The following is a 13,928-nucleotide window of genomic DNA, read 5'->3' on the forward strand; positions in this document are numbered from 1 at the left end:
GAGATTAATCTATCGCTTAAAGAAAATTACTTAAAAAGCAGCATAAAAAACAACCATGCCGCCGGTGGGATTAGAACCCACGACCTCCGAATATCGCGTCCGGTGGTCTACCAATATATATATATATATATATATATATATGTATATATATATATATATATATATATATATATATATATATATATATATATATATATATATATATATATATATCAGCGGCAGCATGGTTGTTTTTTCTGCTTCTCTATAAGTAATTTCCTTTAGGCGATTTATTAATCTAAGTAATATTATCCCACTGATAAGCACAACACATTCAAAAAATAGTAATAATAACGTTCCCCTATGCACCTTGGTTTCGGTGACTGTTGGCTCCCTTCATAAGTTTGTCAAACAGGCCCCTCATTTATCTCTACCTTGTCTGCTAATAGCTTAACGAGGGTCTCGGTTCTGGCAGTCTTAATTCCACAGGTTGCTTAAGAGGGCTCTCGCACAGTTTCCTTTCCTGCCGTTAGATGACGTTCCACGTCACGCTCGCGGTATTACAGGACGTGCTACGTCCGCCGCTATGGGTGAGGGTGGCGCTGGTGAACATTCTCAAGGTTCGCGTACACCAAATAAACATAAATACCCACATAGAGCAGCAGATTGGACAGCCGTCGCTGTAGCTCAGTTGGTAAGAGCACCGGACGCGATATTCGGAGGTTGTGGGTTCGGATCCCATCGGCAGCATGGTTGTTTTTCTGCTGCTTTATAAGTAGTTTTCATTAAGCGATTTATTATTATAAGTAATGTTATCCCACTGATAAGCACAACACATTAAAAAATAGTAATAATAACTTTCCCCTATGCACCTTGGTTTCGGTGACTGTTGGCTTCCGTCATAAGTTTGTCAAAAGGGCCCCTCATTTAACTTTACCTTCTCTGCTAATATATATATATATATATATATATATATAATATATATATATATATATATATATATATATATCCGACTCATTATCCTACCAGAAAACACATGTTATGCTCCTTGTATTCGGTAACTGTTGGATGCACCTGGCGCCATTTGTTATTTACTGATTTTTAAAATAAGCATGCAACCTTGTATATTTTCTTTCGCACATTTTCGTCAAATAATACATTTGGTTCATGTCCCTAACATTCACTTATCACACATCTGTAATACGCATCGAGGTAAAGAGATGGGCGGCTCCTTTGGGTCTATGCATGAAAAACTCGACAGTCATTGAAAGGAAGAAAATAATACGGGAATGTTATTTGTTTTAATGTGGTGTATATCGCTGCAATCAATTTATTTTTACTCCTGAGAAAGAAGACAATTAAGTGATCCGTCGTGTAATCTATCACATAAATAATTGCCTCCCTAACAAACGACGATAAATATAAAAATGTCATTCTTTGCTAACCTTTGTCACGATGAGGGTTGAATTAAATTCTAATTGCAACACTCATATTTCTTCTCTGTACTATCCTGATTTCATTATTGCTTTAGGTTTCTGATAGTGGAATACTGTTCCATTTCAGTATTCTCCAACCCTCGCCCCCCCCCCCCCCCCCCCCGCACTCCCCCCGCCTTGTAATGTTGTCTTACGCTCTCCGAATAGAATACAGAAATCATTGCGAGAGCCAGACAATTATTTAAACCCATTTTAAGAACTTCAAAGGCTACCCAGTCTTTTTATTAATCTGACTCTCACCGTCCTCAGCTGATACCACAGTCATGTTCTTGGTCCAGGTGCTGTAGTTGTTGTCAGGCGTCCTCAGTCGCAACCGTATGTTCACTGTGGTGTACGGTGTCACCGGAATGCTGTACATATCTTGGGCTATTGTTCCGGACTCAGTCAAGTTGAATTCCTTTGGCACCCCGTCCACTTCCAACACAACATTTACGCTCCAGCAGTTCCAGGATTCCCTTGGTGGGTTCTGAAAGCAGTGGATTATAGGCATACCATGTTTAAATGACTGTCGAACAGCACTAAGATAAGAGCACAAAGCACGATAGAATTAAGCCGAGGTTAAAGGACAGGACATTGAGGCAATCTCTGAACAGAAAAAAAGAACAATCATGCATGAGCGAAATGCAAACTTAGAAATACTTTTTTCGCATGATAACCAAGAGATCAGGACGCAAAGGCGCTCACAACAATTGAAAATAAATGCTCGTCACCTGCTGAGTTAGCACGAAACTGGTATGTTTGAAGCATGCCGTTTGAGATGGTGTTGACTATTAAACAAGAAGGAATGGGTTAAGAATTGTGTTTGTCCATTAATTTATATATTCAAATGCAGTCCCGGAATGTATATATGCCGTAATGTAATGTATATATGCAAATGAATGAACACCGGAACAAAAACATTGCAAATGTTAACTCATACGGGTCAAGATGCCGAGAGCCTTATGTTATTCACGCGATAACTTTTACACAGAGACGATAGAAGCTAGCCCGAGCATGGAAGAAAAAGCTCCATCCTATGTGCATGCCTACAAGTGTAGCATTATATGTTCACTTCTTGCCTTTTGAGAGTGTATTGGAAAGTTCTCCAACGACCAGCGAGGCAGCCTAACATTACGAAAGACACTAAGAGGAATGCTGTGTGAGGTGCAGTTGTCAGCCGATGCAGGGAGGGGAGGCTCGATGATTTTGAGCGGCAGATATACGACGGAATATGAGGTGTCAAATTCCTCTGCCTTGTTTCCTTTCAAATATGGGTTTATTTCCGCGCATATATGTTAAATCCACCTATAGGTAGCAGGTAACTAGCGACATAAACACTAATGGCGGATGCAGGTGACTGCGCGACCGTTTAGTCCGTCTATCCCTGGTCGCAAACAAACGCCGAAAAGCTGTGACTATGAAGAGTCACTGTTTGGCGGTATGCTATGAAAATGATGGGATATCATACGGATGGGTTTGCACGACTTGTGTTCGAATGGCACTCTTGGGGAAATAGAATCTAAGATCATGAACGAGATCTCGAATGCGCCTCATCATTCTGGGTTATCAAACTTGCACAAAATCCATTGCGGCGTCAGGAAAGCCATATCGTCGATTAAAACAGCTGCCGTCCTTGCCATCTTTCATTTCAGGGTCCTTTCCTTCCGATTTCTGACAACATTAGAGTTAAGTATGGAGTCAGATGTCATATACACCACTTGGATGCATAATAGAATTCTGGATACTTGATACTTGTCTTCACCCTGACGAAGACAAGTTCTCTTGTCGAAAAGTCGGCAAGCTCAAGGGGCATTTCCTTGCCTAGTTAACATTGTGATTGTTAGATCCAACTGCCTACGGTCTCTTTTTCCTGGATACTTTGGCGAAATTAGAAAAGACACAGGCATGTTATGGTACCAGACATAGAGAATGTTTGAAAGTTGCAGCACGTCGTTTGTCTTCTGGTATGGAATACCTATGTTGTTCCTTACTATCACTTAATCATTCACAATCTACTCATTTGGATTTTTTTTGAACTCCTGAACTTTGAGCAAAGTTTTAAAAGCGGAAAAATTAATTCCAATTATCCTGGTATTTGTATAATCTGACTCGGGTACCTTACTTTCCGTTCTTCACTGATCAATTCTTCTCTTCTATTTTTCATTGACACCATCGCGCTGGCTCAAGTGGTTATGGCGCTCGGCTGCTGACCCGAAAGACGCGGGTTCAAATTTCGATGGAGGCGAAACTCTGGAGGCCCGTGTAATGTGCAATGTCATTGCGTGTTAATAAGCCCCAGTGGTCGAAATTTCTGGAGCCGCTCACTACGGAGTCCCTGATAGCCTGAGTCGCTTTGGGACGTTATACCCCTTCAAACAATAAACCAAAGAATTTTAAGTGATAATGTAGAAAGGCCGAAAATGGTGCGGCGGAATATGGAAGCCGCCTAAAGGCAACTTTTTTTCCGTTGCCTTCCATCTGCAGAGTACATGGTGGAAATAAAGTATTTAGTTCATTTGATTCGTGCTGAAGCCGTGAAATTTGAATAACGGCGAATGAGTCAGAAGACAGAAAGGGTGACGTATTTCGCCAGCAGCATCTTAACGTTGCCCCAAAGGGCCGGGGTAAGGCGGCTTCGAGAGCAAGGAGTCGCTAAGGACGAACAATGCCGGGCCAGCGCTTCGAGGCGTCAGGCAGCGAAGAACGCTGAGTGCTGGGATTGGCGCAAAAATGTAAACGGCTGAAGGCGGCGGCTGAAAAAGCTCAAAAAGCAGCGCGAGACGGCAAGCGTGCTGCGCACCCAGTGGAACAGTGAGGGATACTGAGGACTCCACAAGCCAACAGAGCTGCCAGGGACACCATGAGCTTAGCCTGGCTGGACGAAGGAAAGCGCACGAATGCATCAGCATGCCTGGAGCCAAATGACCCAGCCAATATAGGAGTGCAGCCGTTACTGCTTGTAAGTCATACTGGAAAATGCTGCTCCAATCCTGCCATGCATTTCATTCTTACACCTAACGTGTACGGTAAAACAGACTTAAATATTTCTTAAGAGCACTGGACAGGAATAAGGGAATGAAGACGAAAATATTTATTCAGAGGATATATACTGTGCGAGTTCACTAGGAGAACCCATTCATCGCATTCAAAATCCGTCCTCTCTCAACCAACGGTTTCTGGTCGAGTGAGCTGTGGCAATGCAGGGTTCCGTCCCAGCTATGGCAATAAGGGCGAAGGTTTCAAATACGGTATATCTGCTCGCCTTTTCTCGGGTACGTTGTTTAAGGAACCATACCCGTTTTACATTGGTAACAACAGCTAGTCTACACGCCGGCATTGTGTTTCTACCATCGTTTGATAAAATTGAACTTTATATCTAACCAATGCCGTTATGCCTAACTGAACATCAGTATTCGGTCTTGGTACGTATTCCGTATTGTTCGGGTCTGCACGAGCCCTTGGCCAATCCACCCACCTGGGTATGCGCCATTTCAGGAGCGCTTACCCACAACATCTACAGTTGTGATTTGCACTCTCATCTTTACTCAAGTAACTATCGTGGAGAATTGGCCCTCATTTCCACTTATGTTCCATTTGCGGCATTCAAGAAAAAAGATATTTTATCAGGAATGCTTGCACGCCGTGGCCTCTTACCGTCCACTTGATCACGATTGCAGATGGGCTGCTCTTGTCGATCTTCAAAATTTGAAGAGGAAATGCTGGCGCTGAAAAAAAAATACCCCTTTGCTAAAAGGCGACAGTTCAGCAATTCACACTGCAGCTTACCTCCGCAGGCAGTTTGAAAGTGAGTAGAGCTGGCCCCGTGTTCCCTGTGGTGTCCATCCTCGTCGATGACCAAGACACGAACCTCGTATCTTGTACCGCTCCGTAGTGGCGAAAGGAATGCGCTGAGGGTTTCACTGCTCGTTGTAGCAAGTACCGTTTTGCTGTTCCATGTTTCATTTGCAACCTGTTTTGCCGAGAACATTTGTTAAAGCAATAATGCTTAATTTTCAGGTTGGGAGAGAGAGAGATAAAGTATTTTCATGAAAGAAAGGTGGAGAGGTCGGCCGGCGGTAATGTGATCCTGGCCTGCTACTCCACACTGGAGAAGGGGGAAAGGGAAAATAAAAAGAGAGTGATGGAGCAAATGGAGCATGCAAACGTCATAGTACAATTAATTCATCATCCTCTATGGATCATCATCCTGATATTATCTAAACTAGTGTTCATTTGTGGTAGCGGATTTGTACATGACAGCACGTTCACGTAGTTTGGCTCTTCACCCGCCGTTAAGAAACACCAGTGCCAAAGAGCACTGTACATATAAAGCCAACTGACGTAAGAAACACGCGAAGCGATATTCTGAAAAGCACGGCTGATCTGCACTAGCTATTTACAGTGCTCATTCGGCAAAGGCCTCAGGTACAAGTGTGGAATCCAGTCGGACTCATTTCGCACTGATTCGTAATATGCTGCAAACAAGGACGCCTCGGTCAATGCCACTAAAAATCCTCGGGTATCTGTCATGGAAGCTCTTGCACCTTCTCGGACGACAAGTACTTCTGAGGCTGAGAACCATGCACTATCACCACCCGCAGTGACCATTGTGTGCACTCCACTGAACGACACTGCTGTCCTTAATGCTGTCATGTCCAGCAATTTCGGACAAAGATTTCAAAAATTGGAAAATTGCAAGACACATTTACGATAATTTCGAAGCTATTGGCCCATCCTTCTGGTATGTAGCAAAATCTTTCTTTTAAAGCGTTTCCATCGGTTGCATCGAATAGTTAAGACTGCTGTACAAAACAAACGAGAAACACTTTTGGTCATAGCAAAATTGTTAATAAAAGAAAAATGCTAAACTCTCGTAGGGTGATCTGCGGATATGTTGATCAATATAATGAAATCGTACATTATCTGAAAGAACTGTGGTCATAAATGGTTTCCCGCTCAGAAATGCTTTTGTCCAGAATTGTTGGGTATGCGATTTCTGTTGGCTTCCTTCATACCACTTGTTACAGAAGGGGACACGGCTGTCTGCCGGCGGATATGTTGATTATTCTATTTCATAGCAATAGCAGTTATCGGAACATTGCAGCAACGTGTGTGGTCTGGTATTTAGATAAACCTTTGTCACAACACCACGCTCATTACGTAACACAAACTGCGATCGTCAACAGGAGCAAGCCGCTATTGGAGCGCTTTGCACAAAGCAGGATCTGCCTGAGCAGGCCGCGGTAGGTAAGCATCGAATCGTGGAGTCTGCTCAGGCTGGCCTACAGCATCGTCGAGCAATGAATGTGGAACTGTGCACTCGGCGCAACTAGATGTTCCTCGTCGCCCAAAGACGCAGCAGCTGCCAGACGAGCCGCTCCGGCAGAGGCGCAGTAACGACGCCGGAGACCACGCAGTACAAGCCGCAGAAGCAGGAGCCAAATGGAAGCGGCGGGCAGAAGGTCAGTCAGTACGAGACGCGAAGATAACAGCATCGCTGCTTAAACGATGTATTTGTAATGCGTAATCGCAGCGGCATTTTGTTCCTCTGCACGTATGATCCGCATCCCCAGTGGCGCGAGACATGTCTCCTCTTGTTTACTCTTGTTCACGTACAGTTGCGATTAACCTGGCATATAATGCAACCAAGAGGAGATATGAGCTAGGGACCGGAGGATGTGGCCAATCACCCAACGGCGTTTATGACAACAAAGCGGTCTCGGAAATGAAATACCAAAATACCCCTCGACGCCATCTTCAGACATGAGACATTCACGTACTAAGCGACGATCGACTCGCCGATTTCCGTCGGATAACGTAGCGAGCGGGATTGAGGGGTTGTATTTAGCCTGCCCTTATGTCATACACAGAATGCAGGAAAGACAAATTTTTATCTTTTTACGTTGTATCTGTAGCTGACAAAGATGCACCTACCTCTTCCTGACTCTTTGCTAAACATCGTAACATGCTAGCGCAGGGATGAAAAACCCTGATCTCAGGGTGAGTGAAGAGTTGGTTTAGGAAATGAGACAAAGGGAGCTATTATAGCGTTATGTTTTCTGTCTCTTCCTACGACCCAAAGTTCATGCTGGCCCCACACATGGAAAGACACCAACTAGCACGGAAGAATGACTTATAGAATTGGCATTGACGTTCTCAGGCCTGGGTTATTCACCGCCATATTAAGGCTGGACTAAGTTCGATGAGAATAAAGCTATATAAAGCTCATCAGACGCCTATAAATCTCATCAGACATGTATAACTGGTCGTCATGCGCCCTTCTTCGGCTTTACCGCTGGTCAGCAAGCTATGCATGTGTGTGGGGTTCATTTATTGAAATTGCGTCCAGGTTATTCTGCTGATCCAGCGGAATTTCCTACCCCACACGGCACACGTCAGCGCAATAAAAACCAATCGCAGAGGATGAGCCTAGAACCAAGACGGAACGCTACAAAATACCTGTCTGGATAAGTGAAAGCAGATTTGAGGGCAAGTGTGGATGTATGTATGAGCAGGACACATTGTTTTCTGTGCTTTGCGCTGTAGGACAAGAATAAATGCCCGTAAGTGGTGAGGTGAGAGTTAGGATGGCCGCGGATGCGTAGTTCAGCGAATTTCATCGTTCGCCAGAAATGTAGCTCGAGTTGAATTTGTCGAGGTTTCCGGTGTGCTCTCTCAGTACGCGCAGTACAACCAAAAGCTACCTTCAGTAAGATATTGCTCTCTCACAGCCTGTTCCGCTATGAGGTGTTAATCCCAATAAAACCAAATCCAGATTATTTCTTTGGATGTTACCCCTATAAATGATTCAAAAAAGCTGTTACGATTGCACACAATTTCTCACTACTAAACGAGAATAAACCGTTTGTAACGTGCCACTTGTATTTGGCGCCCACCAAAGTCTTATCCCTCGGTCGCTCCAAGTATGATGCCTTCTTGGCCTTTCATATATACAAGCCGCACTCATTCCTTCTCCCCCTCACGCTCGAACTTGAAACTGCCCCCAGTCCTCGCGCACCTGGTTAACTGCATCACCCCCGTTTTTTCATGTGTTCCGGAAAGCTCCAAAGAGACATACAAGCAAATAGTGTTCCCCTGGGGCCCGATGTTCGAGGTCATCTCTTTTGTAGCGGTAGCTACATTACGGTAGCATTTCGAGCCTTCAGCGTGGCGGCGCCGCCACCCCGTCGCTGCGCTGCCACGTGGTTGGTGACGCCATTCGGGGCAGCTGTCGGCGGCCCGGCGCCGTGGCTCATCACGTGGTTGGTCACGTGGTTGGACACGTGACCAGCCAAGTGTTGCGGAGCAGGTGGTGCTGCTGGGGGCGCGGCGCGCCGGCGAATCCGAGCTGCAACACCTGTGCGCACATGCACCGTGTCAAGTGGGACGACGATGAAGAAGGAACGCCCAGCGAAGCGGAGCGGCGAATGACTGACGTTGCAATTCAACTGAGCAAGTCCCACCCGGCCAACTGTAGCCATCGCGTCACTCCAGCCTCAACCCGAGCTAAACCAACCATCAATTTTTTTATAATCTTCCTCTCTAAAAGAAAGAGAAAAACACGCTCCTCATTTTCCTTGGAACGTCGACCTGAGCATTGATTAAGCAAAACATTTCAAGAACATGAAACCGATCACCTTCAGTGCTAAATAATATTCGCTGTTTTGTTTGCTCATTTCATTAAAATCCCACCCCTTATGTAATACCCCCGTTACAAGGGGGCCTTTAAGGTAAATAAACTGAACTGAACTGAACTGAACATTCAGCCTGTCCAACACCACAATTCTGGTCAAAAGCATTTTTGAGCGTGAAACCGCTGATTAACGCAATTCTTCCATGTTCGGCAAGATTGGATTATAACAATCAATATATCCGCAAATCACCTGACGGCAGTGTTAATTTTCTTATATTACCGTTATAGGATCGATATAAGCACTTTAAAAGAAATATTTTGCTACATGTCAGATGAATGCCACCACCGTCGTGAGGCTCGAGGATTGGTATTCGCTCACAACCAATCCCACCCCATCGCGTGCTTGGCTGATGTGCTTATTGGGTTGCACATCAAGAGGCTCCTTTTTACCGCAGTCGTGGCCTCGTGGTAGAGGACCCACCTCGGCTTCGGGAGGTGGTGGGTTCGGCTTCCACTGCCACCGGTTACAAACTGGTCATGCTGTAATGAGTACAAAGCATTCCCCGGCCTGATGCTCGGATTTCTAGGGTGCATGGCCAGGGAAAGGAGCCCGCGCCTTAAATCCCGACACTGTGTGAGCCTTTGAGCCAGCGCCTTCAAGTACCGACACTGTGTAGGCCTTAACATGGGCGCAGTAAAGGATCACGAAGTAAGAGTATCGCGAAATTTTCAAATTTTCGTAATTTTTGCCCGAGAATGTTGGACATGCAAAAGCGCAGCAGGATTTTAAATGTGTACGGGTCATTAAAATTCGGGGAAAGCTTGAATTTTACACGATATGATACAAGGCACAATGAGGGCTAATCAGAATTCCTCCTCTTTCCGCACCTTTAAATGTCGAATCCCAAGCTTGGGGTACGCATTTCTCTAATTTGCATTTCCGCTGCCACGAAAGAAATATAAAATTGCGAAGAAAAATTATTAATGGCAGCAGCAAGTACTCAAGACAGTCTCGTTATATGCTGCACAAACTGAAATTAATGTATATCAACATATGTACCTGCAGAGACAGTCTAGTCGTTCATAAAATTGCCTGAACACTATACTGACAAGAAAACGGGCTTCCGCTTGCGTCAAAGTTGCGTTCTCCAGCCGATACAGCTTGGTAGCGGAGACAGGCACTGCCACAAAATGGCACGTAAGCGCTCTCTGGGTTCTTGCTCACCTCTCCCGGCAGCGAATTGTGAGATTTCAGGCCCCTAGTAACTACAGAGCGCACATGGTGGCGCGGATAGGTTGCCTCGGCGGGCGGACGCCCTGATGTCACGCCTAGCAACCCCAGCGTAACGGTAAGGACAGGGCCGGCCACGCATTTGCGCTTTTTGTGTCAGTTTGGCTGTTTTCGTGCCCGCCGCGCGAAAGCGAAGGCAGTGGACCAAGGCGGGGACACTGAAGACGGAAAATGTTACACTTGTCGGAAATGTTGTTTATTTCAGAGCGTAGCTCTTTAGCGCCCGTTGATGGGTTGAGCCGAGTCGCTGTCGCAGGTGCAACCGAAAGAACGAGGGTACTGCCGCTCGCTCATAGATGGCGCCAGAGTGGAGCACACCGCTCGCGTCGGCGTTAACATCGCTGCATGAGTGGAGGTCGGATCGCTATAGGAGGAAAGGTCTCTCTGCACTCGCCCACGCGCAACACCAGCTCTCTCCTGCGGTCGCTATAGGAGGAAAGGTCTCTCTGCACTCGCCCACGCGCACACACCCGCTCTATCCTGCGGTCGCGCCGCGCTCCGCTGCATTAGCGGGCGGTGCTGCGAAATGTGCTGCACGCGATAGGTTGTCCTCGTATGCCAGGCAACTCAAATTCTGGTCCTCCTTGTAGAAACCGTCTGCTTATATAATACAATACAAAACCGCCTCAGCCAGTGGTCTCTGCATAATCAGCCACACAACCGGTGGGAATGCTTCGTCTGCCGCTGCTGCTAAACGAGCGGCCCGAGCAGAGGCTGAGTGCCGCGGACGCCTTAATAGGGCTCACCAGCTACGAGGCAACTCAGATTTGAGCTTTTCCTGTCGATAGATGGCAGCACGTAAGTACCACAAAAAGGAGAGAACTTCTATTACCCCTCCAGGTGTGCAAATTATACCGGGACATCTCGTCAACCGTGACACGAAAGTATTAGCTCTTCCGCGAACAAAAATTGGGGCCGAGAACTTTCTGTGTATATCCTGCCAAAGCAGGGACACGGAAACACAAAAGAACAACCCCTCTCAAGGAGTGGGGGACACAGAATGGACCTTTTTCCAGTAACCCACCACTCAGCTCCCACAAGGTAAAGTACGTTTTCCGGTTTGGGTCCCCATAAGCTCCCTCGCATCTTTTCTGCGAAAATACATTTACAATGATGGGGTGGGGTATACAGCCTGTAGTTAAAAGCAGTGTTGGTTTAGCCTAGCCAGAACAGATGAGTGTGAGTCATCTTTTGACACACCTTGGGAACACCTCCCCTTCCGCACTTTGGCCGGCTATTCCGTATTCCGCGTATTCCTCCCTCGCCACACGCAATACGAGCCTGGTGACCATGTACGTGCGTGGACGCCGATTCGACGACGCGGCCTCGGTGAAAAGCTTTTTGCGCTCTCATTGTTTACACTGCCACTGTTTATTTTGCATTGTCTTTGCTGCTGTTGACCTTACTTTTTGTTTAAGCATCCGGTCGATGCTTCTTTGACAAAAGGAATGCCGCGAAGCTGTTGTACTACTTGTTTGTTCGAGTTCAAAACCGTTGGCGCGCTGGTATACCGCTTTGTTATGCGGGATGCGATGAGCGTTATCTAGAAGGAATGCAGCCAGGCGCAACTATTTCGACATTATTCTGGGTTGCTGTAGTTGCTTTTAGCGCCTAATCTTGAAGGTTCCTCTTCGATGACCACCGAGCACGTTTGTTGCTATCGGCGGCGCCCAATTCTTCAGTTTATTTATGGGCGACAGTCACTTCAGTAACTAAATTACTGCTGAAATACTTGGTTTCATGTCTCCTTCACTGCTCATAATTTCACCACGGAACAAATCAGACTTGGGTAAAAGGGTAAGTTGTGTGGTTTGTAAAAGTACTGGGATCGTTCTGTTCCTATTCGTGGTGACTTTGAACGCGAATTTCGTCATTGCACAAGCGACTACCAACTGTTCTGGACAAAGTTGCTAGTAGTCGTTTATTGTTAAAAATAACAAAAATTGCAATTGAATAGAAGGTGGCCAGTGCAGCCGCGCCAACCGCGTGTGCTCTTTCTGAACACAAAAACGGCAGCGCGCCTGAGTTGTCATGACGTGAGGGGTTTGAAAGCGAAAATTCCCCACCTACTATGGTTTCCGAAAAAGTGTCATTATGAGCTCTGCGTTTTTTTGTTCTTTTATATATTTTATATATTATATACGATTATGTAATAAATATACTTTATATATGTATTTATATAGCGCCCCTTCCGAGCGTTTTTCTGATTGAAATCTTCGAATTTAGGAAGCATAGTGCAGGAGGTGCGACTAGGTGTGGCGAATACCGAGGCGTATCTAATTGAGAGAATAAAGATGGTTGGGGAACGCTTGACACATGCGGTACCGGTTCAGAAGCAAAACTCGATGATTTTGCCAGCCAGGCCATGAACGTTTGACATCACATTATTTACACCACAGAGATGTCTATTCTGGAGTAGGGGGCTCGGAAATCCGCGAGGTCCTTTCTGCAGATAAGGTGCAACCATGCTTACCCGCGTACAGTGGACAGTACCTTCACTGATAATGCGAACATTCTGGCAGAGATATGCCTGGTCGCGAGGAGAATTGGCGAAAAATAGCGTCGCTCGACCAAAGATTCGTTAGAAAACCGATGTTTCGATGCCGATCCGACACATTCTGGCTTCACTAGCTTGGAGCCAAAGCCGAACGTTGGCTTCGACCGGTTCTCATGACGTCACAGTAGCAGCCTCCAAGACTGAGGCACGCCATCGCTGTATCAGAGGTGCGACGGCACACGTGGAAAGCAAGTTCGCATTTATCCCCTTGCCTCTCAATAACCCTACTTTTCGACCCAACAGCGTTTACAAGCACATCGGTTCAGGGTCGAGTTGAGTCACCTACCCGTTGCGGAGGAATTGACTGGACCCGACCCGTCGACTCCCGGCTCGGCGTGCGTACCAGTACTGGTTTTCATACAACCAGGCGTGTGGGTTCATGTAAGCACCGGCCGCTATCGGCTCGAGGCCCTCCTACGATAAATATTTGCTGCTTCATTCTTGACTTGTATCGACACCTGGGTCACTGCGTCCTTGCACTGGGCAAGGAGCAATGCTGTTCTCCTGCACTGTCCTGTATAGGGAGCCCCCTTCCTGTGTTTTGGCACTAACAATGTCTTATTGTGTGGCTGCTGGGAGGGGATGGGGGGGGGGGGGGGGCCCTTTTGGGTGTGACCTTTCAATCCACTTCCTTTCCGCACCAAGAGCTCGTGCAAAAAAGAAACGCAGAAAGAAAGTCCTTTCCGAATACTGCCAAGCAAGAAAAAAGGAAAGAGCTCAGGTCCGTCCAAGTTCTGAGTAAAAACCTGCGCGCACGAACACAGACAACCAAAGGCTGGTGTAAGACTGTAGTAGTGACAAAATATTACGACGCCAGATGGAGCCACGTCGCGCTAGTTAATCTTGGCGCGAACTTCAAACTTTCAGAGCCTGTAAAACGCAAAAGCTACGCTAGATATGAATGAAAATTGCGGCTTAACAATCAAGACGGAAAAAGGGAGGAAATGTTGCGGACGAAATTCTGATATTTGGCTTAGTTTTTTAACAACATGA

At 46.2% G+C, this 13,928-nt stretch overlaps 1 protein-coding gene across 1 annotated transcript in view; it reads right to left on the bottom strand.

The window, feature by feature from the left end:
* The window catches only part of LOC144109755 (receptor-type tyrosine-protein phosphatase T-like), a 109,552-nt gene that overhangs the window by 66,110 nt on the left and 29,514 nt on the right, over window positions 1-13,928 (bottom strand). Inside the window, 1 exon segment of the mRNA XM_077642551.1 lies at window positions 1,716-1,799. Within this exon segment, the coding sequence (XP_077498677.1) occupies window positions 1,716-1,799 (84 nt within the window).

This window comes from Amblyomma americanum, chromosome 11 (genome assembly GCF_052857255.1).
Source record: "Amblyomma americanum isolate KBUSLIRL-KWMA chromosome 11, ASM5285725v1, whole genome shotgun sequence".
Classification (NCBI taxonomy): Eukaryota; Metazoa; Arthropoda; class Arachnida; order Ixodida; family Ixodidae; genus Amblyomma; species Amblyomma americanum.